Here is a 25,486-nt window from a genome sequence, read left to right as displayed (position 1 = left end):
CTAGTCCAACAGCAGTAATGCTATTCTGGCTTGTTACAGCAGTTTCCATATAGGAGTGAGAGATGGGATGATTGCTCAGAAATTACTGACATGGGCAAAACAGACTTGATTTGGGGAAGACTAATTTAATTTATTGCCAATTAATTGTAACAGAGTAGGAAAGCGAGAAATAAGAACAAAACTAAAAACACCTTTCCCCTACTCCTGCCTTCTTCCCAGGCTCAGCTTCACTCCTGGCTCTTCTACCTCCTCCCCCTGGGTGGCACAGGGGGATGGGGAACAGGGGTTGTGGTCAGTTCATAACACTTCATCTCTGCCACTCCTTCCTCCTCACGCTCTTCCCCTGCTTCAGTGTGTGGTCCCTCCCACAGGAGACAGTCCTCCACGAACTTCTCCAACGTGGGTCCTTCCTACAGGCTGGGCTGCTCCTGCACGGGTTCCTCTCCAAGGGCCACAGTTCATTCCAGGAGCCTGCTCCTGCGTGGGCTCTCCATGGGCTGCAGCTTCTTTCAGGGCACATCCACCTGCTCCGGCATGGGGTCCTCCATGGGCTGCAGGGTGGATATCTGCTCTACCGTGGACCTCCATGGGCTGCAGGGGGACAACCTGCGTCACCATGGTCTTCACCACAGGCCTCAGGGGAATCTCTGTTCCAGTGCCTGGAGCACCTCCTCTCCCTCCTTCTGCACTGATCTTGGTGTCTTGCAGGGCTGTTTCTTCCATATTTTCTCACTCCTCTCTCACAGCTGTTGTGCAGCATTTTTTTACCCTTTCTTAAATGTTATCACAGAGTCCTACTAATGTCACTGATTGGCTCAGCTTTGGGCAACAGCGGGTCTGTTTTGGAGCTGGCTGAAACTGGCTCTGTCTGACATGGGGGCAGCTCCTGATCTCTTCTGACAGAATCCACCCCTGCAGCCTGCCCTCCCCACTACCAAAACCTTGACACATAAACCCAATACAGTAATACATCCTGCTCAGAATGATACAGATATATGATGACAAGGAGAGGCCAATAACATTTTAAAATAAATTTAAGAGCAATTGATCTGTGGCACAACATAGGCAACAAACCTTTTGCCTTGATACTTTCAATTTACAAACAACCGCTTCTACTTTTGGAGTAGAAGCATATAATAAAAAACAATCATGTGAAATCCTTTTCTTCTTCCTCTCCTCTCCTCTCCTCTCCTCTCCTCTCCTCTCCTCTCCTCTCCTCTCCTCTCCTCTCCTCTCCTCTCCTCTCCTCTCCTCTCCTCTCCTCTCCTTGCATTCAGGTTGCAAGCTTGTTTAGTGATTGTAAGAGAGTCTTCTGCTCCTAGCAAACACCTTGAAAACACACTCTGCAGACAAAGTTGGTGAAATGAGAGAGATGACAAGGGGCAATGATGATGGGAGGGAAGGCACCAAGCTGAGTTCTCACAAGAGGTTCAGCCACACAACATCTCATCTTTAATGTCCATCAAACATTTTGGCTTGTGTCCAGCTTGCTAAACAGAATAGTGTTGTGGCAATAAAATGAAGGCTCCTGTACTGATGCAGTCAGAAAGCCAAAAATTCCCATGTAGATTTCATTGCCTGTCCACCTTCCTACATTATATTAAGGATGACCTGCCCTGCCACTGGTTTGGACTATCTACTGCAAAACAAATAAGAGAAAGCATATAGTTGATGACACATTGTCAGAGGTGAAATAACTCCTGCTCAAAACCCTGCTATGTAAAACATCAATGGGGTTACAATTCTCCAGAAACTTGACTGTTAGGTCTTTGTCAAACAGCAGTAAAAGAAAAAGTCATACTATCTGAAATATATTGCTACCCAAATTATGTTGAGATGGATCCCCAGGATAATAGGCTTATTTATATGAACAGAAATGAACTGGTTTCAACTCTGCATCACAGAGCCATGTTTCAGAGAGCATGAGTATATAAAAAGGCGTGGTGGGTTGACCTTGGATGGCTGTCAGATGCCCACCAAGCTGCTCTATCACTCCCCCTCCTCAGCTGGACAGGGGAGAGAAAATATGATGAAAGGCTCATGGGTCGAGATAAGGACAGGGAGATCACTCAGCAATTACCGTCATGGGCAAAGCAGACTTGACTTGGGGAAATTAATTTAATTGATTGCCAATCAAATCAGAGTAGGATAATGAGAAATAAAAACAAATCTAAAAACACCTTCCCCCCACCCCTCCCATCTTCCTGGGCTCAAATTCACTCCTGATTTTCTCTACATCCTCCCCTGAGTGTCGCAGGGGGACGGGAAATGGGCGTTGTGGTCAGTTCACTACGCGTTGTCTCTGCCGCTCCTTCCTCCTCACGTTCTTCCCCTGCTCCAGTGTGGGGTCCCACCCACAGGAGACAGTCCTCCACAAACTTCTCCAACGTGGGTCCTTCCCACAGGCTGCAGTTCTTCAAGAACTGCTCCAGCATGGGTCCTTTCCACAGAGTGCAGTCCTTCAGGAACAGACTGCTCCAGCATGTGTCCCCTGCGGGGTCAGAAGTCCTGCCAGGAGCTCCAGCGTGGGCTCCTCTCCATGGGGCCACAGGTCCTGCCAGTAGCCTGCTCCAGTGCCGGCTCTCCACGGGGTCAGAGCCTCTTTTGGGCACATCCATCTGCTGTGGTGTGGGGTCCTCCGTAGGCTGCACAGTGGATATCTGCTCCACCGTGGACCTCCATCGGCTGCAAGGGGACAACCTGCGTGTCACCATGGTCTTCATCACAGGCTGCAGGGGAATCTCTGCTCCGGTGCCTGGACCACCCCCTCTCCCTCCTTCTTCACTGGCCTTGGTGTCTGCAGAATTGTTCCTCTCACATATTCTCACTCCTCTCTCCCAGCTGCTGTTCTGCATCGTTTTTTACCCTTTCTTAAATATGTCATCACAGAGGTGCCATCAGTGTCACTAATTGACTCAGCTTCGGGCAGCAGTGGGTCCGTCTTGGAGCCAGCTGGCACTGGCTCTATTGGACATGAGGGAAGCTTCTGGCATCTTCTCACAGAAGCCACCCCTGTAGCCCACCCCCACCCCCCCAAAAAACTCTGGCACATAATAGCTTTGCTATTTGCATAGAAATTGTTTACTAGTAAAAGTCTCCAAGTATGTAAATGTAATAGAATTAAACAAAATACCCTAAAGATGACAGAAAATCACTGTACTTGAGACAGGTTTAAAAATTCCTTTTGTCTTCATTTACCCTGATCCTGGGTAGAATTTTAAAGCATATTTAATTTCTGGTATACATTTTCATTTCATAGGTTCAGTTATTATTCAGTATCCTTTCTTGAAATAGATTTGTGTATTTCAGTTTATGGCATGTTCTGTCTCTGTGGAACCCTACGGACAAAAATGTATAGTCATTTATCTTTGCTATTTTGTGCTGGATTTGGAAGGAGTAATCATATTAGCTCAGGAGATTTAAAAATAATAATAGTTCTAAAACATTCTGCATGAGCTGTTAATTGGAATAATAATAGCTAAAGTTAAACTAGGCATTTTTTTCAAGGATCCCAGTCTCACATCACACTGAATAAGAAACCGTGGGTCTTGCATCCATTTAATTTTTACTTCATTAATTTAATAAAAAAAATCATTCAGTTTAATTATACTTTAATGAATTATTGTTCAGCATCACCTCTAATTTTCCAAAATAAAAAACAGGCATACTTTCCTTTTCAGATCCATTTAAAAAATCTTGACTGTACTCTCTTCTGTCTTGTTTTTTTAAAAGTTAATATCCAGTTGTGCCTGCATATGCAGAATAAATGAAGAATATCAATCCTGAACCTTTGTACAGATCTGAAAGAAGGTCTTGTCAAACTTTTCTGTACCAATGTTGCTTTAATTCACAGGTACTAGATGTTATTGTTCAGTTCAATATTTCTAAAAAAGTAAGGTCAAGGTCTGTACAAAGCATAATATGCATTTTTGTCCACCTATTATTATTTGTGCAATTACTGTGACTGCTTGGGGAAATCAGTGTTTGGCAGGGTATTTATCCAGTCTTTACCTTGGACAATGATCTGATTTTTGGCACAGAGACAATTTGCCTTTTCTTCTCCTGTTTGCTTCATCTTTTAAAATTCAGCATTTTATGACAGTATAAAGAAAAATGGAAAGGATACCTTTATCCAAAAACATGGAAAACAGATTCATCTTAAAATTATTTTTGGCCTACAAACTAAGCCTCTAAGTAAGGTGATGACTGAGACATAAATGTAAAGCCTTTCAGTAAATATTACATTTTAAAGAATGATAATTAGAGAAGTATTAACCTTAACCATTTTCTTTTTCTTATTACTATGATTTTCAAAACTATCACAGTTTTATATAAGTTTTGAAAAGAACCTTTATTTCCTTAGCAGAAATGAAAAAGCTCTCACAGTGAGAGCTAGAAACATTTCCAAATACATGGAAATATTTAAATCTATTCAACTCTGCATGGGCCACTTTGGGCAGAAGTAGAAGTGTGTTAGAATCAACTTACAATTATATGGGCTGCTGATTTTCCTTAGACTGATGTGTGAAGACCTCTACCTTATTGTCCTGGTTTCAGCCAGGATAGAGTTAATTTTCTTCCTAGTAGCTGGTATAGTGCTGTGTTTTGGATTTAGGATGAGAATAATGTTGATAACACACTGATGTTTTAGTTGTTGCTAAGTAGGGCTTACACTGGTCAAGGACTTTTCAGCTTCCCATGCTCTGTCGGGTGCACAAGAAGCTGGGAGGGAGCACAGCCAGGACAGCTGACCCAGACTGGCCAAGGGGCTATTTCATGCCACATGACATCATGCTCAGTATATGAGCGGGGGGAGTTGGCTGGGGGGGGGGGGGGGGCAACCATCGCTGCTTGGGCGATGTGCTGGGCATCGGTCGGCAGATGGTGAGAAGGTCCAGCAACTCGAAGAGGACATGTCCTACTCCTCACCTGTACGGACCAGTATCTCAGCCATCAGGAGTAAGCGTCCCTCTGTTCAAGAGAGAAGATATAGTGGATACACACCACGGGCCACCCTGTGGTTTTATCTGCGTGACCATGGAGAGGACATGAGGAAGTGGGATGGAAAATCTACCTCGACCCTAGAGGCATGGGTACATGAGTTGCAAGGAAAAACAATCACAAAAGGTGGTTCTTCCAGGAAAATTGCTGCTCCAGTTTCCAGCAAGAAGTTCCCCAGATAGGGTAGAAGGGCTGATTTTGTTTCCGATCCTAATAAAGGGATTTTTGACTCGCATTTACAAGAAGTGAGTAACGAATGCTATGACCAGGACTAGAGGGGCCCTGCCTCCAGCCAGGTGGAGGAAAGGGACAACCGGGTGTACTGGACTGTGTGGATTCAATGGCCTGGCACATCAGCCCCACAGGAGTATAAGGCTTTAGTGGACACCAGTGCACAGGGTACCTTAATGCCATCAAGCTATAAAGGGGCAGAACCCATCTGTATTTCTGGAGTGACAGGGGGATCCCAAGAGCTGACTGTATTGGAGGCCAAAGTGAGCCTAACCGGGAAGGAGTGGCAGAAGCACCCCATTGTGACTGGCCCAGAGGCTCTGTGCATCCTTGGCATAGACTACCTCAGGAGAGGGCATTTCAAGGACCCAAAAGGGTACCGGTGGGCTTTTGGTAAAGCTGCCTTGGAGACAGAGGAAATTAAACAGCTGTCTGCCCTGCCCAGTCTCTCAAAGGACCCTTCTCTTGTGGGGTTGCTGAGGGTCAAAGAACAACAGGTGCCAATTGCTACCACAACAGTGCACCGGCGGCAATATCGCACCAACCGAGACTCCCTGATTCCCATCCATACGTTGATTCGTCGACTGGAGAGCCAAGGAGTGATCAGCAAGACTCGCTCACCTTTTCACAGTCCCCTATGGCCAGTGCAAAAGTCTAATGGAGAGTGGAGACTAACAGTAGACTATCGGGGCCTGAACGAAGTCACGCCGCCACTGAGTGATGACATGTGGGACATGCTAGAACTTCAATATGAATTGGAGTCAAAGGCAGCCAAGTGGTATGCCACCATTGACATCGCTAATGCGTTTTTCTCAATCCCTTTGGCAGCAGGGTGCAGGCCACAGTTTGCTTTCACTTGGAGGGGTGTCCAGTACACCTGGAATCGACTGCCCCAGGGGTGGAAACACAGCCCTACCATTTGCCATGGACTGATCCAGACTGCATTGGAATAGGGTGGGGCTCCGGAACACCTGCAATACATTGATGACATCATTGTGTGGGGCAACACAGCAGCAGAAGTTTTTGAGAAAGGGAAGAAAAATAGTCCAAATCCTTCCGGAGTCTGGCTTTGCCATAAAACAAAGTAAGGTCAAGGGACCTGCACAGGAGATCCAGTTTTTAGGAATAAAATGGCAAGATGGGCATCATCAGATCCCAATGGATGTAATCAACAAAATCACAGCCATGTCTCCACCAACCAGCAAAAAGGAAACGCCAGCTTTCTTGGGTGTTGTGGGTTTCTGGAGAATGCATATTCCAAATTACAGTCTGATTGTAAGCCCTCTCTATCAAGTGACCAGGAAGAAGAACGATTTCAAATGGGGCCCTGAGCATCGACAAGCCTTTGAACAAATTAAACAGAAGATAGTTCATGTAGTAGCCCTTGGGCCAGTCTGGGCAGGACGAGATGTAAAAAATGTGCTCTACACTGCAGCCGGGGAGAATGGCCCTACCTGGAGCCTCTGGCAGAAAGCACTAGAGGAGACTCGAGGTCGACCCCTAGGGTTTTGGAGTCAGGGATACAGAGGATCTGAGGCCTGCTATATTCCAACTGAAAAAGAGATATTGGCAGCCTATGAAGGGATTCGAGCTGCTTCGGAAGTGGTTGGTACTGAAGCACAGCTCCTCCTGGCACCCCAACTGCCAGTGCTGGGCTGGATGTTCAAAGGGAGGGTCCCCTGTACACATCATGCAACTGATGCTACATGGAGTAAGTGGGTCGCACTCATCACACAACAGGCTCGAATAGGAAACCCCAGTCGCCCAGGAATCTTGGAAGTGATCATGGATTGGCTAGAAGGCAAAGAGGAGGTAACGTGTGGTGAGGAGGCCCCACCATATAATAAACTATCAGAAAATGAGAAGCAATATGCCCTGTTGACTGATGGGTCCTGTCATCTTGTGGGGAAGCATCGGAGGTGGAAAGCTGCTGCATGGAGTCCTGTACGACAAGTTGCAGAAACTGCTGAAGGAGAAGGTGAATCAAGTCAGTTTGCAGAGGTGAAAGCCATCCAGCTGGCTCTAGATATTGCCAAATGAGAAAAGTGGCCAATGCTCTGTCTCTATACTGACTCATGGAGGGTGGCAAATGCTCTGTGGGGGTGGTTACAGCAATGGAAGCAGAGCAACTGGCAGTGCAGAGGCAAACCCATCTGGGCTGCCGCATTGTGGCAAGATATTGCTGCCCGGATAGAGAACCTGGTTGTAAAAGTACGTCACGTAGATGCTCACGTACCCAAGAGTCAGGCCACTGAAGAACATCAAAACAACCAGCAGGTGGATCAGGCTGCTAAGACTGAAGTGGCTCAAGTGGACCTGGACTGGCAACATAAGGGTGACTTATTTCTAGCTCAGTGGGCCCATGACACCTCAGGCCATCAAGGAAGAGATGCAACATCTAGATGGGCTCGCGATTGAGGGGTGGACTTGACAATGGATACTATTGCACAGGTTATCCATGAATGTGAAACACGCGCTGCAATCAAGCGAGCCAAGCGGTTCAAACCTCTCTGGTATGGAGGACGATGGCTGAAATATAAATATGGGGAGGCCTGGCAGATTGATTATATCACACTCCCACAAACCCACCAAGACAAGCGCCATGTGCTTACAATGGTGGAAGCAACCACCGGATGGCTGGAAACATATCCTCTGCCCCATGCCACCGCCCGGAACACTATCCTGGGCCTTGAAAAGCAAGTCCTATGGCGACATGGCACCCCAGAAAGAATTGAGTCAGACAATGGGACTCATTTCCGAAACAGCCTCATAGACACCTGGGCCAAAGAGCATGGCATTGAGTGGGTATATCACATCCCCTATCATGCACCAGCCTCCGGGAAAAATAGAATCATACAGTGGACTGTTAAAGTCTACTCTGGGAGCAATGGGCAGTGGAACATTCAAACATTGGGATACACATTTAGCAAAGGGCACCTGGTTAGTCAACACTAGGGGATCTGCCAATCGAGCTGGCCCTGCCCAATCAAAACTTTTACATACTGTGGAAGGGGATAAAGTCCCTGTAGTGCACATAAAAAATATGCTGGGGAAGACAGTCTGGGTTACTCCCACTTCAGGCAGAGGTAAACGCATTCGTGGGATTGCTTTTGCTCAAGGACCTGGGTGCACTTGGTGGGTGATGCGGGAGGATGGGGAAGTCCGATGTGTACCTCAAGGAGACTTGATTTTGGGTGAAAATAGCCAAGGAACTGAATTGTATAATGTTAGTTGCTAATGTGCTGAGGAAACCAAGCAACTGATAGAACTAGATAGAACTGATAGAACTAGAACTGGCTTCAGCATGCAACAGTCCAACACCACACACTACCTCTCCTGCCCAGAAAGATCGTTATGACAGATGAATCCCAAAGTCATGGACTAAATGAACTCAACAAATGTTCTAGAGAGATAGCATATAGACTAAGGGAATGATACTCGTGTATTGTATCAAAAGAAAGGAAGGGGGTGGTGGTTAATGAGGATGTGTTGGATAATGTGGGACCTGAGCATGACGTAAATGTTATGGAATAAGGGGCAGATACTGTCCTGGTTTCAGCTGGGACAGAGTTAATTTTTTTCTTGGTAGCCGGTATAGGGCTGTGTTTTGGGTTTAGGATGTGAACAATGTCGATGATACACTGATGCTTTGGTTCTTGCTAAGTAGTGCTAAGCTGTTGCTAAATAGGTGCTAAGTGGTGCTCACACTGGTCAAGGACTTTTCAGCTTCCCGTGCTCTGCCGGGTGCACAAGAACCTGAGAGGGGGCACAGCCAGGACAGCTGACCCAGACTGGCCAATGGGCTATTCCATACCACATGACGTCATGCTCAGTATATGAGCAGGGGGGAGTTGGCCGGGGTGGGGGGGGTAAAGGTCGCTCCTTGGGGGACTTGCTGGGCATTGGTCGGCGGGTGGTGAGCAATTGTAGAGTGTATCACTTGCTTTGTATTACTATTGTACTATTATTACTTGTTATTATTATTATTGCTATTATTATTATTACTATTACTACTGTTCTATTTTTATTTTACTTTAGTTATTAAACTGTTCTTATCTCAACCCATGAGTGAGCGAGCGGCTGCGTGGTGCTTAGTTGCTAGCTAGGGTTAAACCACAACACTTATAATGGTACCTGCCAGTAGCAGTAAGGCATTCACTCAAAGTGGTGTGCAGACATGCACACACAAACACAAATGCATGCACTTGGTATGGAGGATGTTCTTTTAATAGCGTTAGGAAATTCTGCAGATGTTATTACCAAAATTTTCATCCTGGCTCTGGTTTTTGCAGACTAATCCTTCCATGCTCTTGCACTGGAAAAAAAAAAAAAAGGCCTTGAAAGGGTTAAAGCGAAGATAGACAAAGCCACTGCATCAAAATGCCTCCTGAAAAGCCTAGGGGCAAGGAGTATATTTAAATATCTTAGTCACTTAACTAAACAAAAGAAAGGCCTTTGTGATTTAGGGAGTAGTTAGAATGGTTGTAAGATAAGGGGGCTCAGGGATAATCCCATCCCAGACAACTGGGCCTTGGGAGAACAAATGCATGGAAGATAGGAAGTCACAATAGGATGACAACAGCAGCCTTGAAGGACACCGTTTACGTGATCCTAGGACTGAGTTTGCGCAGAAGTAGAGGTCAATCAGCGAGCACAGTGAAGAAGACTACGAGCCTTCATCTGAAGACCCCAAAGACCACCTGAAGACCACCACGGGAGATGACTGCGCATGCGGGTCGGACATTTGCATATGTTAATGAGTTCCAGGAAATCTCATGTTTATGTAAATGATTTATCGGAAATCCTGTGAATATGTAGGATTTTATAGTATATAATCTCTGAAAGTCCACCAAATCGGTGGAGCACTTATGATGGAGAATCCCCAGTGCTGCCCAGGGCTGCATTAAAGGATACCTGCTTAATAGTAACTTCGTTGCTATTGAGTTTCATTTCAGGGACTCTCTGAATACTCCGTTTCTCCCTTGGGGGATCTGGACTGTGAGGAGAAGCATCCGTGAATTTTTGTATCAGCCTTTCATATCACTTATCCCCCTTGCAACTTGCTGACCAAGGAAAAGGAGGTACTAGCGGAAAAAAGTGGGAATGTCCCAGGACTCTTGTGCTTTTATAGGTCCAGTTTCAGCACTGGGGCTTTTCTGCCAATAACCTGAGTCCAAACGCTTTTCATTTAAGGTCTTCATCTGTATTTTGAGCTTTTCCCGAGAAATGTGCCACCAAATTGGAGTCTGACTAGGTTGATAACAAGTTTTAGATGTAGGTGAAACATTTTTTTCCTTTCAAAATGGAACCCTTGGGGTCTTATTTAATTTTTTTGTAAAGCTGGCTTTTTCTTTGTCAAATAGCATTTAGGAACAAGATCTTTAGCACATTTTCTAGACTGAAGTGCTGTTGTTTTCTGTGAAATGCTGAGTTCGTAAATGTGCTGCATTGCAATGTGTTAGAGGAACTGGAATTCTTTCTTTGTATGTATTAGAGAATACTTTTTCCTTTAGTCGGTGCACCTGGTACTTATTTTTTATTGAAACAACAGAGATGATGATACTTTATATATTTGCAGAAGAAATTAATTTTGAAGAAATATATTTTATCAATTGTTTACAAAATACTTTAGTATGTAAAGGTCAATTTGGGTGCAAATTGACTGCTAGTTATTTTTAAAGACCTGTCATTATTATTACTATGTATGTTGGTGTTTATTTTTTTTAAATACCGCATTGCAGAATTTCTAACATCCAGGGGCATGTATTCAGCAGGACTACATTTTCTTCAGAACAAGAACCCCAAACCAAAAGGGGATTTTGATTTGGCAAGAGTTCATAATGTGGGGAAGGATAGCTGCAAGATATGAATAAAACACTTCATAAAGCCTGTCTTTTAAAACAACAAAAGAAAATTATTGGTTTGTATCATTTTATCAGCATAGCAGCTAAGAACAACCAAAGGAAGAAAAAGAAGTTGACGTAGTTACACTTCCTGGATGTTTAACCTGATCTTGTCTGGAGAATGTGGATTTCATAATACATTTAACTTGGCACACTGGGATTTTTTTCTCTGCTTGAAATGTTTTTTTTTTAATAAGAAGTTGTATTTGAGAGACATAACCTTATGTAAACACTAGCCAGGAGAATTTGATATTTAACTTATTTTACTGGAGAGAAGAGTCTCTCCGGGTACTATACTTTTATGAAACTCACAAAATGAAATTCATCAGTGTTTGAGAATTCAAGTTTGGATTGTGAACTGTGAGGTTTTTTGGTCTTATATCGATGTAGGTTCTGGTATGCTCAGCACAACATGCACTAATAAAACCCCTCTGTGCATCTGGATTAAATTTATCTTTGAATTGCTAATTGTTTAAGGTTGACCAGCTAGATGTCCCAACATCTGTCTTTATGTCATTTGTGGTACACAAACGCACTCTGTTTAGAACCAAACAATGTCCAAGCAATTAATTAATGCACAGAAAGTTATGTTTTATGCCTTATGACATTAACTTAACACTTACAGGAGTGGGTCTATCCCTTACAGAGACCAGGTAGGTATTACATGATAAGTTGCAAACAAATGAGGTGTAAATGAGACTGTTAGCTTAATTGTTACTTAGGGGGATGTTCCATTGCTATGAGAGAATGTCATAGAAGAAAAGGTGATGTAATTTGGCATAATCAAAGACAAGGTTAGTCCTTTGGCCAATCTTTCCATCTGAATGGTAGAGTGCTTCCAGATAGTGAGTGTTGATAATTAATGCAGACTATGCAGTTGCATCTATCTGAATTTAATTCATTTGCATGAAATGTGTAAATATTTGTAAGAAAACCCCAATTGCAATTCCCAAATATCAGCAATTCCCAATTCCGATATATCAGTAATATAGGTTGCTGATCAGCTTCAGTTTTCATATTGATGCCTATTTAAGAGTACTAGCACCACCAAAAATATGTTTTGATTCAGTTGGACACTACTTAACTTTGGTATATTAAGAAAATATCAAGGCGAGGTTACATATTGTAAGTCCTCATTTGAAATTATGAATATGCTTAAGTAACTTGCCCAACTATTCATCTATTTAAAATATCTTGCTGAATTGACACTTTAGTGCTTAGTGATCATAAGGAACTTTTTCTTTTTGTCCATTTTTGCTTATATATTGTGTTGTGCATTTAGCATTTATAACTAACTAGATGGGTTGGACTACATGACCTCCAGACGTCCCATCCCACCTCAGATATTCTGTGATTTATAATATCTGTGAAACCATGACACTGTGGTTCACGGTATATAATGCTGCCCAAACAATACCTAGTACCACCAGGCAATCCAAGAAGAAACAACTGAGAGATCCCTAATAAACAAAAGGTACCATGCATTACAAAGGGTTTTAGTTGCAAGTATGCTACTTCTTTTCCTCTTTCAATCCAGTATTATGTTTTAATGCCTGCTCTGAGTCTTCAGCACCTCTTTCTTGGTAAGGCTGGACAGTATAGATGCTGAGCAACGAAGAGAAGCTGCATAAAAGTAGTTTCTAAAGCTGTGTTCATCCCACTCATTTTCTGATTTTTTTTTTGGTGTCAGACTGAACTTTACTAGATCCATTTTTATTTCAGATCCTTCTCAGAGAGGTCTTTTTGTTTTATTGTCTTTGTCTCATCAAATGTCTTTTAGGGGGGGAAGAGCTATTTATTTACTTAGGTTAGGGGAATAAGAACAACTATTAATTAAATCTTTCATATCATTTTCAAACAGGGACGAAGAGGTTTAGGTTCAGTCTTTGTTTGGGCATCTGGAAATGGTGGAAGGAGTCGAGACCATTGCTCCTGTGATGGCTACACCAATAGCATCTACACTATTTCCATAAGCAGCACAGCTGAAAGTGGGAAGAAGCCATGGTATCTGGAAGAATGTGCATCCACACTAGCTACAACATACAGCAGCGGGGAATCATACGACAGGAAAATAGTATGGGTTTTTTTATTATTTCTACGTAGTTGGGTTTGTATTTTGTATAGTAACTTTTGGGGGAGGGAAAGAGAGATTGCTTATTTACACTAATGAATGGACTGCTTTAGAAAAAAATTCATATTTGGACAAGTTTAGTTTGTCCAGATGTGTTACTAAGTTGGTATCACCATACCATCACAGTCCCAAAGCTAGTAATTTGAAGCCAACATGGGTATCTCTGCATGTTGCTGTCTGATGCAATACAGATATGCCTAATTCATATTAGGTTTTTCCACTCACCAAATTGCTGCCAGCTCTAAGCGATGCTTTCAAAGATCCTATTGCTACTACCAGCAAAACAGTAGGCTTCAGAGCATATCCTCCTTTCCTTTTTTTAATTCGTCTCATTAGTTTTCATACTTCACATACATGATTTTAGAAGCAGTTTTCCTGCCTACCTCTCTATATTCTCAGGTTTATTTGGATCCAGTATTATTCATATTGCTGCCTGTTCCTGGTAGCTGATATTTTGTAAGCAAGGTTAACCTCATCTTTCCTGCATTGCTTCTCATCTCATTCCTAAACAATCTGCATCCGTTTTCCATTATGTTCTCATGTTGGCTGAAAAGTCAGGAATTGTTATTAATTCTGTTTGATAATCTATTGATACCATTAGTATTTGTATGCTATGGTATATCTGCTTTTGCAAACTGAGTGGATTTAATATGCTTTTCAATAGTCAATATATAATTCCTTTTAGCCTTTTACACTCTTGTATTAGGATTAATCAGGTTTGTTGATCATGGTCTTCTTCCAAGCTTATTTATTCTGGTGTATAACCTGAAGATCTTCATTTCTTCCTGATCAGAAAATTTAGGTTTGTTCCCCCCCCCCCCCCCCCCCCCCCAATGTTATCTTCTTAAGCACGGGTTTGATATTAGTTTTAGGTTGTTGTGGTTTAAACCCAGCCAGCACACAGCCGCTCGCTCACTCCCCCCACTGGTGGGATGGGGGAGAGAATCGGAAGAGTAAAAGTGAGAAAACTCGTGGGCTGAGATAAAGAAAGTTTAATAGGTAAAGCAAAAGCCACATGCGCAAGCAAAGCAAAACAAGGAATTCATTCGCTACTTCCCATCAGCAGGCAGGTGTTGAGCCATCCCCAGGGAAGCAGGGCTCCATCACATGTAACGGTTACTTGGGAAGACAAACGCCATCACTCCAAACGTCCCCCCCTTCCTTCTTCTTCCCCCAGCTTAATATGCTGAGCATGACGTCATATGGTATGGAATAGCCCTTTGGCCAGTCTGGGTCAGCTGTCCTGGCTATGCCCCCTCCCAGCTTCTTGTGCACCTGGCAGAGCATGGGAAGATGAAAAGTCCTTGACTAGTGTAAGCACTGCTCAGCAAGAACCAAAACATCAGTGTGTTATCATCAACATTATTCTCATCCTAAATCCAAAACACAGCACTATACCAGCTACTAGGAAGAAAATTAACTCTATCCCAACTGAAACCAGGACACATAGTTGATACCTCCTTTTCCATCAGAGAGAAGTTAAAAATACTTGCAGCTATTTTTTTTAATAGTCTGCTTTGTCTTTCAGGATTATGGCATGCTGGCCATCCCTTCTTGGACCCTTCCTTATTTTCATATGATCTAATTTTTATTTTCAACTTGTTCTGAAGTACCTCTTTTTTCCAGTAATGTGTCTGTTCTTTGCTTGCTTCTCTCCACAGAAACCTTATGTCTTTATCTCTCCTGGTGTGTTTCTTGTTCTCCCTGGTAAATAATAACAAAGAAAAAAATTACTCCATTTCCTAGCAGTCCTCACTTCTCTGATTAAATTTCTTGGCTTCTGTGATCATGGATCTACCTTTGAGAAGCCAGGTCTGTCGGGAGATTCACCTGACCAAGTGGGGCAAGAGGGTTTTTGCCAACAAGCTGGCCAGACTTATAAGGAGACCTTTAAACTAGACTCAGTGGGGGGAGGGGATGGAGTTTTAAGCAACAGAGAATCATAGAATCATTAAGGTTGGAAAAGACCCTTAAGATCATCGAGTCCAACTGTTAACCTAACACTGCCAAGTCCATCTATAACCATATCCTCGAGCACCACATCTATCCGTTCTTTAAATACCTCCAGGGATGGAGACTCAACCACTTCCCTGGGCAGCCTGTTCCAATGCTTGACCACCCTCTCGGTGAAGAAGTTTTTCCTAATATCTAAGCTAAACCTCCCCTGGCGCAGCTTGAGGCCATTTCCTCTTGTCCTATCACTCGTTACTAGGGAGAAGAGACCGACCCCCACCTCGCTACAACGTCCTTTCAGGTAGTTGTAGAGAGCAATAAGGTCTCCCCTCAGCCTCCTCTTCTCCAGACTAAACAACCCCAGCTGCCTCAGCTGCTCCTCAGAAGACTTGTGCTCCAGACCCTTCACCAGCTTCATTGCCCTTCTTTGGACACGCTCCAGCACCGCGATGTCCTTCTTGCAGTGAGGGGCCCAAAACTGAACACAGTACTCGAGGTGCGGCCTCACCAGTGCCGAGTACAGGGGCACTATCACCTCCCTGGTCCTGCTGGCCACACTATTCCTGATACAAGCCAGGATGCCATTGGCCCTCTTGGCCACCTGGGCACACTGCTGAGAAGAGCCAGGGGCTGCTGATGTATTAGGAAACAACAGGGAAACACCTGTGAAAATCTTCAAAGGAATTAGGACGTGTTACTCTAAAAAAGTGACACAGTCAATAGCCCAACTGAAGTGCCTCTATACCAATGCACGCAGTATGGGTAACAAACAAGAGGAGTTGGAAGCCACTGTGCAGCTAGAAAGCTATGATCTAATCACTATCACTGAAATTTGCTGGTACGAATCACATGACTGGAGCATTGCAATGAATGGCTATAAACTGTTCAGAAGGGACAGGTAAGGAAGGAGAGGTGGGAGAGTTGCCCTCTGTAAAAAAATGGATTGACTGCACACAGCTGTCTTTGAAAAAGAGCGATGAACAGGTTGAGAGCTTGTGGCTAAAAATTCGGGGCCATGTGCAAAGAGCTGCAGTCAATGGCTCAATGTCCAAGTGGAAACCAGTAACAAGTGGTGTCCCACAAGGGTCCATACTGGGACTAATACTATTTAATATCTTCATCACTGACGTAGACAGTGGGATTGAGTGCACCCTCAGCAAGTTTGCAGATGACAACAGATGACAGAGCGTTGCAGTTGTCTGAGAAGGCTCTGGGGAGCCCTTATTGTGGCCTTTCAATATATAAAGGGGGCTTATAAGAAAGACAGAGAGAGATTTTTACCAAGGCCTGTAATAACAGGAGAAGGACTAACAGTTTTTAACTAAAAAACGGTAGATTTAGATTGGACATAAGGAAGAAATTTTTTATGATGAGCGTCATGAGACACTGGAGCAGGTTGCCCAGAGAAGTTGTGGATGCCCCATCATTGGGAAGTGTTCAAGGTCAGGTTGGATGAGGTTTTGAGCAACCTGATCTAGCGAAAGATGTCCCTGCCCATGGCAGGAGGGTCAGACTAGATGATCTTTAAAGGTGCCTTCCAACCCAAACCATTCTATGATTCTATGATTTCCTCTACTATTCTTTAAAAGACCTTCACTAACTTCTTTTTCATGTTTAAGTAAGGCTAATACAATGTAAGGTGAGCAGAGATGATTGTGGTTCTCCAGTTTGACCTCTTGCTTAATGCAGTCTATAGGACTTCCCTGAATCCTTCAAATCCCACGGTTATGGTCAACTCAAGCATAATTTTTACAAACACACCTTATCTTGCTTTCAAAATTTCCAGTGACAGAAAATCCACTAAAATCTAGGGTAAATTGTTTACCCATTCCAATTAAAATTTTTCACTCGTTTGCTATCTGAGCTCTTCTAGTTTCTATTTCTAGGCATTTGGTCTTATCACATTTTATTGCTCATGTGAAGAGCACTTTAGTTTTCTGACTTCTGTCACTTAGCCCATGTAGTCTGATCAAATCTTCAATTAATCGTCTTTGATAAACAAAGTCAAGCTCCTTGCATCATTCTATATAAGGCATGTTTTCATCTTAACCCTCTCCCATTTTATGGGCTTTGGGCACCTGAACTGGACACGCCATTGCAGTAGTAATGATATCAGTGCCAGATACACAGGGTAATGTGCATCTGTGAGTGCCAGCTCAGTTCTCCTCTATACATTAAAGCTGAATGAGATGTTAGCCTCACTGTCATGTTACGTGTTCATCATTGTGTGACTCCCAAATCACATTCACAGCTCTTTCTAGTCTTTTTCAGAGTTGTTGCTCTGAAGATAGATACGAGAGTAGGTATGGTCTCTTTAGTGGGCCATTTACAATTGTCAGTACTGATTTGGAACTCAATTCAGATCTACCCTCATCATCACTTTCTCTTTTGCCAATGTTTCTACAAGAACAATATTTATCAGAAGTTGCCGGTGTTTTCTTCCAGGCTTTTGATAAAATCTTTAAATAATATTAAGGCCAAGAACTAAATCTTCCTAGGCTCGATTAGAAACAAGGCTCTTTTATATATGTTTACATTTTGAGACCTAGTAATTACGCCATGCTAAACTATGTATTATGTATCTGTGGTGGGTTAAGCTTGGCTGGTTGCCAAGTGCCCACCAAGCCGCTCTATCACTCCCCTCCTCAGTGAGACAGGAGGAGGAAATCAGATGAAAAAACTCGTGGGTCAAGATAAAGGCCGTTTAATAAAGCAAAAGCAAAGGCTGCACACGGAAGTAAAGGAAACAAAAAAAAATTTATTCTCTACTTCCCATCAGCAGGCGATGTCCAGTCACTTGATCTCTTCCAGGATTCCTGGGCATTTGGTGTTCCCTATTTGAGCTGTTGCATGATCAATGCTACCCACTTACTTCATATAGCGTCAGTTGCGTGATGTGTAGAGGGGAAGTTTCCTTTGAAGTGGTGTTAACCAGCCAAGTGGCTTCTGCTAAATTTATATCCCAGTGCTTCCATGCCCCAGTGCCCAGCGCTCTCAACATAGTCTTTAACAGTCCATTATATCTTTCAATCATTCCAGAGGCTTGTGGGTGATAGGGGATGTGATACACCCAGTCAATGCCATGTTTCTTGGCCCAGAAGTTTATGAGGTTATTTTGGAAATGTCTCCCATTGTCTGATTCAGTTCTTTCTGGGGTACCATGTCGCCACAAAATTTGCCTTTCAAGGCCTAAGATGGTGTTTCGGGCAGTGGCATGGTTTACAGGGTATGTTTCTAGCCACCCGGAAGTTGCTTCCACCATGGTGAGTATGTAGCGCTTGCCTTGGCGGGTTCGTGGCAGTGGTCCAATATAGTCAATTTGCCAGGCCTCACCGTATTGAAAAACCCAGGCACCGCCCTCTGTTCCAGAGAGATTTTACTCGTGTGGCTCGCTTGACTGAAGCACGTTTCACATTCATGGGTGACCTGTGTGATGGCCTCCATGGTCAGGTCCACCCCTCGATCACGAGCCCATCTGTATGTTGCATCTCTCCCTAGATGTCCTGATGCTTTGTGGGCCCATCGAGATACAAATAGCTCACCCTTACACTCCCAGTGCAGGTCCACCTGAGCTACTTCAATTTTGACAGCTTTGTCATTGTTTCTATGTTCTTCAGTGGCACGGCTTTCGGGCATGTGAGCATCTACATGATGTATCTTTAGAGCGATGTCTTCTACACGGGCAGCGATGTCTTGCTACAATGCAGCAGCCCAGATGGGTTTACCTCTGCGCTGCCAATTGGTCTTCTTCCACTGCTGTAGCCACCCCCACAGGACATTTGCCACCATCCAGGAGTCAGTATTGAGACAGAATACTGGCCACTTTTCTCGTTCAGCAATATCTAGGGCTAGTTGGATGGCTTTCACTTCTGCAAACTGACTTGACTCACCTTCTCCTTCAGTGGCTTCAACAACTTGTTGTGTGGGACTCCACACAGCAGCTTTCCACTTCTGATGGTTTCCTACAAAATGATAGGATCCATCAGTAAAAACAGAGAATAATGCCTTTCATCTTCTGATAACTCATTATATGGTGGTGCCTCTTGGGCACGAGCCACCTCCTCAGGCGGTGCTTCTGGCCAGTCCATGATCTCTTCCAGGATTCCTCTGTGGTTGGGGTTTCCCCAGTCGAGTTCGTTGCGTGATCAACGCTACCCACTTACTCCCTTGACCTTGCTTCTTTTTATGTCGAAACCAGCTTTCAGAAGAATCTGGATTATTCTTCTTCCCTTCTCAAACAGTTCTTCTGCCTTGTTGCCCTACACAATGATGTCATAGATGTATTGCAGATGTTCAGGGGCATCACCCTGTTCCAGTGCAGTTTGAATTAGTCCATGACAAATGGTAGGACTGTGCTTCTATCCCTGGGGCAGTCGATTCTAGGTGTATTGGGCACCCCTCCACGTGAAAACAAACTCTGCTGTTCTTTGCAACACAGCAAGCTCACAATGAAGGGATCTTCCAAGAGGCCAGGCAGGGTAGATAGCTCTTTAATCTTCTCTGTATTCATAGTGGCTACACCAAAAGCCCATCAGTACCCCTTTGGGTCCTTGAAGTACAGGAAGCAGAATGAAGCCCCAATAATCAAAGAGGTAGCAGTTAGCGACCTGCTCCTCCACCTGGATGCCCACAAGTCTATGGGGCCAGATGGGATCCGCCCGAGGATACTGAGGGAGCTGGTGGAGGAGCTCGCCAAGCCACTCTCCATCATCTCTCAGCAGTCCTGGTCAACCGGGGAGGTCCCAGATGACTGGAAGTTAGCAAATGTGACACCCATCTACAAGAAGCTGGCTGCTCACTGCTTGGATAACTGCACTCTGCGCTGGGTAAAAAACCGGCTGAATGGCCGAGCCCAGAGGGTGGTGGTGAATGGAGTCAAATCCAGTTGGCGGCCGGTCACGAGTGGTGTTCCCCAGGGCTCAGTGTTGGGGCCGGTCCTGTTCAATATCTTTATCGATGATCTGGATGAGGGGATCGAGCGCACCCTCAGGAAGTTTGCAGACGACACCAAGTTGGGGGGAAGTGTCGATCTGCCTGAAGGTAGGAAGGCCCTACAGAGGGACCTGGACAGGCTGCATCGATGGGCCGAGGCCAACTGCATGAGATTCAACAAGGCTAATTGCCGGGTCCTGCACTTGGGTCACAACAACCCCATGCAACGCTACAGGCTTGGGGAGGAGTGGCTGGAGAGCTGCCCGACAGAAAAGGACCTGGGGGTGTTGGTTGACAGCCAGCTGAACATGAGCCAGCAGTGTGCTCAGGTGGCCAAGAGGGCCAATGGCATCCTGGCTTGTATCAGGAATAGTGTGGCCAGCAGGACCAGGGAGGTGATAGTGCCCCTGTACTCGGCACTGGTGAGGCTGCACCTCAAGTACTGTGTTCAGTTTTGGGCCCCTCACTACAAGAAGGTCATCGAGGTGCTGGCGTGTGTCCAAAGAAGGGCAACAAAGCTGGTGAAGGGTCTAGAGACCGAGTCTTATGAGGAGCGGCTGAGGGAGCTGGGGTTGTTTAGTTTGGAGAAGAGGAGGCTGAGGGGAGACCTTATTGCTCTCTACAGCTCCCTGAAAGGAGGTTGTAGCTAGGTGGGGGTCGGTCTCCTGTCCCAAGTAACAAGTGATAGGACAAGAGGAAATGGTCTCAAGTTGCGCCAGGGGAGATTTAGCTTAGATATTAGGAAAAATTTCTTCACCGAAAGGGTATTCAGGCACTGGAACAGGCTGCCCAGGGAAGTGGTGCAATCACAGTCCCTGGAAGTATTCAAAAAACATGTGGATGTGGTGCTTAGGGACATGGTTTAGAGGTGGACCAGGCAGTTAGGTTAACGGTTGGACTCGATGATCTCAGAGGTCCTTTCCAACCTTAACGATTCTATGATTCTATGCTCTTGGTGCTCCCTTTCCCTCTGACTGGGGCTGGAGGGGACTGGCTCCGTGGGGCACCCCTCACAACTGAGGCACTGGCCCATGGGGTTGAGGAGGGACAGAGATTTTCTTCAAAGTTTTAGAGCCAGGAATTGTTGCCAAGCTGTTGGGGTGTTGTGGACCACCTTCCTCCACATGGCCCGTATGCACAGAACATCATCCGGATCTTTGGAGACCTCATCGTTGTCTAGATCACCGCAGATGACTTCAAGCACCGCTAATTCTCTCAGGTACTGGTTGCCTTCCTCAGCAGTACTCCACTTTCCTTGGTAACTCACAAGATCTCCCTTGAACAGATATCTTGCCCTCACACTTGATGGGAGTTGCCTCCAGAGACATCTGCCTCTTTTCCAATTCCTCTGTAAATTCCCCAGTTTCTAGCAAGGGATCCCAGCTGTTGGGCTTCCTTATCTTCCAACTGCTGACTGTTGGCCCCCCTATCCCAGCATCGGAGCAGCCAAGCAGCACCTGGCTGGTAGCTGTAATCTTTCTGCATGTCTCGAATTTCTTTTGAGGTCAGGGACTGGGTAGTTTCCACCTCTTGGGTGATTTCTCTCACTCCTTCCTCCCATTTCTTTGCTGAAGGACCAGCTTCCTGATCAGACCCTTCCTCCTCCTCCCTTACTAATCGATGATATGGACCCATTGACCTCCTTGTCCAGTGTTTCTTTTTCACTACTGGGGCAATTACTGTAGTTGGGGTTTCGGTCCCTATCTCAACCATAGTGTCCTCAGATGTAGTTTGGGTCCCTGTCTCAGTTATCGTGTTCTTAGATGCAGTTTGTATCCTGGTCTCAATCATGGCATTCTCAGAGGTGTTTTGGGTCCCTGCCTTAACCACAGTCCTCTGATAGTACTGAACCGTGGCTCAATAGGCACAGGCCAAGCCCCAGTACAGTGCTAGAAGCTGCTGATTTTCACTGGGGTAGGCAAGGCACCCTTCTATCAGGTGGTGTGTCAGTTTACCAGGATTACTTGCCTGTTCAGGTGTAAAATCCCAGGCTATGGGATGTGATAACCGTCCTAGGTGCCTGCCCAAATCCTTCCACATACCCTGCCACCCAGGGACCAGCTGCCTGAGGGCATGTTGAAGTATTGTCTCACCCAAAAATTGTCTCCTCTTACGCCAGGATGAAACCAGGTTCCACAAACCTGACAACAAGCCGACAGTGTTAACTAATAGTGTTAAACAGCTCACACAAGGGTGAACAAGGACCTTGGGAGCCTGCGCAATAAAACCACCCACATCAATCCTGGATAGGAAGAGGGAGGTGTATTCCCTCATCCTCTCCACAAGATAGCTCCCCCAGGGTAAAGTAATAGCCATTGTTTGTATTGAAATGTTACCAAGCTCAGCAAAATAAAGAGATAAGCAATGCAGCCAGCAAACTCCATGACCCACACAGAAGCTTGCCACTTAATAACTACTATAGCTATAGCACACTCAATTCAAAATGTGCCCCACGTTGGCTGCCACAAAGGACTGTGGTGGGTTAACCTTGGTTGGCCGCCAGGTGCCCGCCAAGCCGCACTCTCACTCCCCCTCCTCAGCAGGACAGGGGGAGAAAATAAGATGAAAAACTTGTGGGTAAAGATAAAGGCAGTTTAATAAAGAAAAGGCCACACGCGGAAGAAAAAAGGAATGCGAAAAGATTTATTCTCTGCTTCCCATCAGCAGGCGATATCCAGACACTTCCTGGGAAGTAGGGCCTCAGTACACATAGCAGTTTGCTTAGGAAGACAAACGCCTTAATAGAGAATGCTCTCCGCTCATCCTCCTTTCTCTTAGCTGAGCACGACATCATATGGTATGGAATATCCCTTTGGTCAGTTGGGGTCAGCTGTCCCAGCTGTGTCCCCTCCCAACCTCTTGCCCACCACCAGCCTACTGGCCTTGGTGGGCAGGGGGCGTGTTGGAGAGACAGCCTTGATGCTGTGGGAGCACTGCTCAGCAGTAGCCAAAACACTGGCATGTTATCAACACCTTTCTAGCTACAACTGCAAAGCACAGCACTATGAGGGCTGCTATGGGGAAAGTTAACTCCATCCCAGCCAGACCCAATACAGGGATTTGCAATTAAAATTATATGAATTCATTCTCATGTAAATGAGAAAAAAATTAGATGTCATATGAGATTCTGATATGTAGTAGTACAGAAATACAGAGCTGATATTAAGGGACAGTGCATGGCCACTACTTTATAATGTCAGATTCTCCAGTTACTGCTGATACTGAAGTGAAAAATGAAATGTATTTGTAGGAACTCCTTTGGAGATCAACTGCTCTGCAATAAATTACCTAAAGCATGTGTCAGCCCTGTCTAACCTTAGAGAGAAAATGACTGAGAGGCTGCCACAGACCTGCAGTCTCTTCTTTCTTCTCCCCAAAGAACTAAAGTTTTTCTAATTTCATAGAATCATAGAATGCTTTGGGATGGAAGGGACCTTTAAAAGTATCTAGTCCAACCCCCCTCCAATGGTCAGGGACATCTACCACTAGATCAGGTTGCTCAGAGCCCCATCCAGCCTGTCCTTGGATGTTTCCAAGGATGGGGCATCTACCACCTCTGGGCAACCTGTGCCAGTGTTTCACCACCCTCATCGTGAAAAATTTTTTCCTTGTGTTTAGTCTAAATCTACCCTCCTTTAGTTTAAAATCATTACCCCTTGTCCTGTCGCAGCAGACCTTGCTAAAAAGACTATCTTTCTTGTAGGCCCCCTTTAAGTATTGAAAGGCCGCAATAAGGTCTCCCCGCAGCCTTCTCTTCTCCAGGCTGAACAACCCTAGCTCTCTCAGCCTTTCCTCATAGCAGAGGTGTTCCATCCCTCTGATCGTTTTTGTGGCCCTCCTCTGGACCTGCTCCAACAGGTCCATGTCCTTCCTGTGCTGAGGACCCCAGAGCTGGACGCAGTACTCCAGGTGGGGTCTCAGGAGAGCAGAGTAGAGGGGCAGAATCACCTCCCTCGACCTGCTGGCCACGCTTCTTTTGATGCAGCCCAGGATACGGTTGGCTTTCTGGGCTGCGAGAACACATTGCCGGCTCATGTCCAGCTTTTCGTCTATCAGTACCCCCAAGTCCTTCTCGGCAGGGCTGCTCTCAATCCCCTCATCCCCCAGCCTGTATTGATACCAGGGATTGCCCCGACCCAGGTGCAGGACCCTGCACTTGGCCTTGTTGAACCTCATGAGGTTCACACAGGCCCATTTCTCCAGCCTGTCCAGGTCCCTCTGGATGGCATCCTGTCCCTCAGGCGTGTCAACTGCACCACTCAGATTGGTGTCATCTGCAAACTTGCTGAGGGTGCACTCGATCCCGCTGTGTCATTGATGAAGATATTGAACAGCACTGGCCCCAGTACGGACCCCGGAGGGACACCACTCGTCACTGTTCTCCATCTGGACATCGAGCCATTGACCACTACCCTCTGGGTGCGACCATCCAGCCAGTTTGCTATCCACCGAACAGTCCGCCCATCAAATCCATATCCTTCCAATTTAGAGAGGAGGATATTGTGGGGGACCGTGTCAAAGACCTTACAGAAGTCCAGATAGGTGACATCCATAGCTCTTCCCTCATCCACTGATGCAGTCCCTCCATCATAGAAGGCCACTAGGTTGGTCAAGCAGGACTTGCCCTTGGTGAAGCCATGCTGGCTGTCTCGAATCACCTCCCTGTCCTCCATGTGCCTTAGCATAGCTTCTAGGAGGATCTGTTCCATGATCTTCCCAGGCACAGAGGTGAGGCTGACAGGTCGGTAGTTCCCAGGGTCCTCCTTTCTACCCTTTTTAAAAATGGGTGCAGTATTTCCCTTCTTCCAGTCCCCAGGGACTTCACCTGACTGCCATGACTTTTCAAATATCATGGCGAGTGGCTTGGCAGCTACATCAGCCCATTCACTCAGGACTCTGGGATGCATCTCATCGGGACCCATAGACTTATGTACGTTCAGGTTCCTCAGGTGGTTGCGAACCTGATCTTCTCTTACAATGGGAGGGACTTTGCCCCCCCTCCACCCCCCACCCCCCGATCCCCGTCAAATGGCCCATTGACTCGGGAGGTGTGAGGAGAGAGGTTGCCAGTGAAGACTGAGGCAAAGAAGTTGTTGAGTACCTCAGCCTTCTCCTTGTCTGTTGTTACCAGCTTGCCAATTTTGCTCATCAGAGGGGGTACGCTTTCTTTAACTTTCCTTTTCTGGTTGACGTACCTGTAGAAGCCCTTCTTATTATTCTTTGCGTCCCTCGCCAGGTTCAGCTCCAGCCGAGCCTTGGCCTTCCTGATCCCATCCTTACACAACTGGGCAGTGTCCCTGTACTCTTCCCAAGATACCAGTCCCTTCTTCCACTG

At 45.4% G+C, this 25,486-nt stretch overlaps 1 protein-coding gene across 6 annotated transcripts in view; it reads left to right on the top strand.

The window, feature by feature from the left end:
* The window catches only part of LOC104012734 (proprotein convertase subtilisin/kexin type 5), a 206,167-nt gene that overhangs the window by 108,892 nt on the left and 71,789 nt on the right, over positions 1-25,486 (top strand). For 5 of the 6 annotated variants that reach the window (XM_087760253.1, XM_087760254.1, XM_087760257.1 and 2 more), the window contains one exon: positions 12,997-13,209. The exons of the other annotated variant lie outside the window; for it this stretch is intronic. In XM_087760253.1, coding sequence (XP_087616379.1) covers positions 12,997-13,209 — 213 coding nt within the window. The remainder of the gene's footprint in view (positions 1-12,996; positions 13,210-25,486) is intronic. 6 annotated transcript variants of the gene reach the window in all.

This window comes from Nipponia nippon, unplaced genomic scaffold (genome assembly GCF_047370975.1).
Source record: "Nipponia nippon isolate SJK-2023a ecotype South Korea unplaced genomic scaffold, ASM4737097v1 scaffold_22, whole genome shotgun sequence".
NCBI lineage: Eukaryota > Metazoa > Chordata > Aves > Pelecaniformes > Threskiornithidae > Nipponia > Nipponia nippon.
This window is presented reverse-complemented; position numbering and strand designations above follow the sequence as displayed.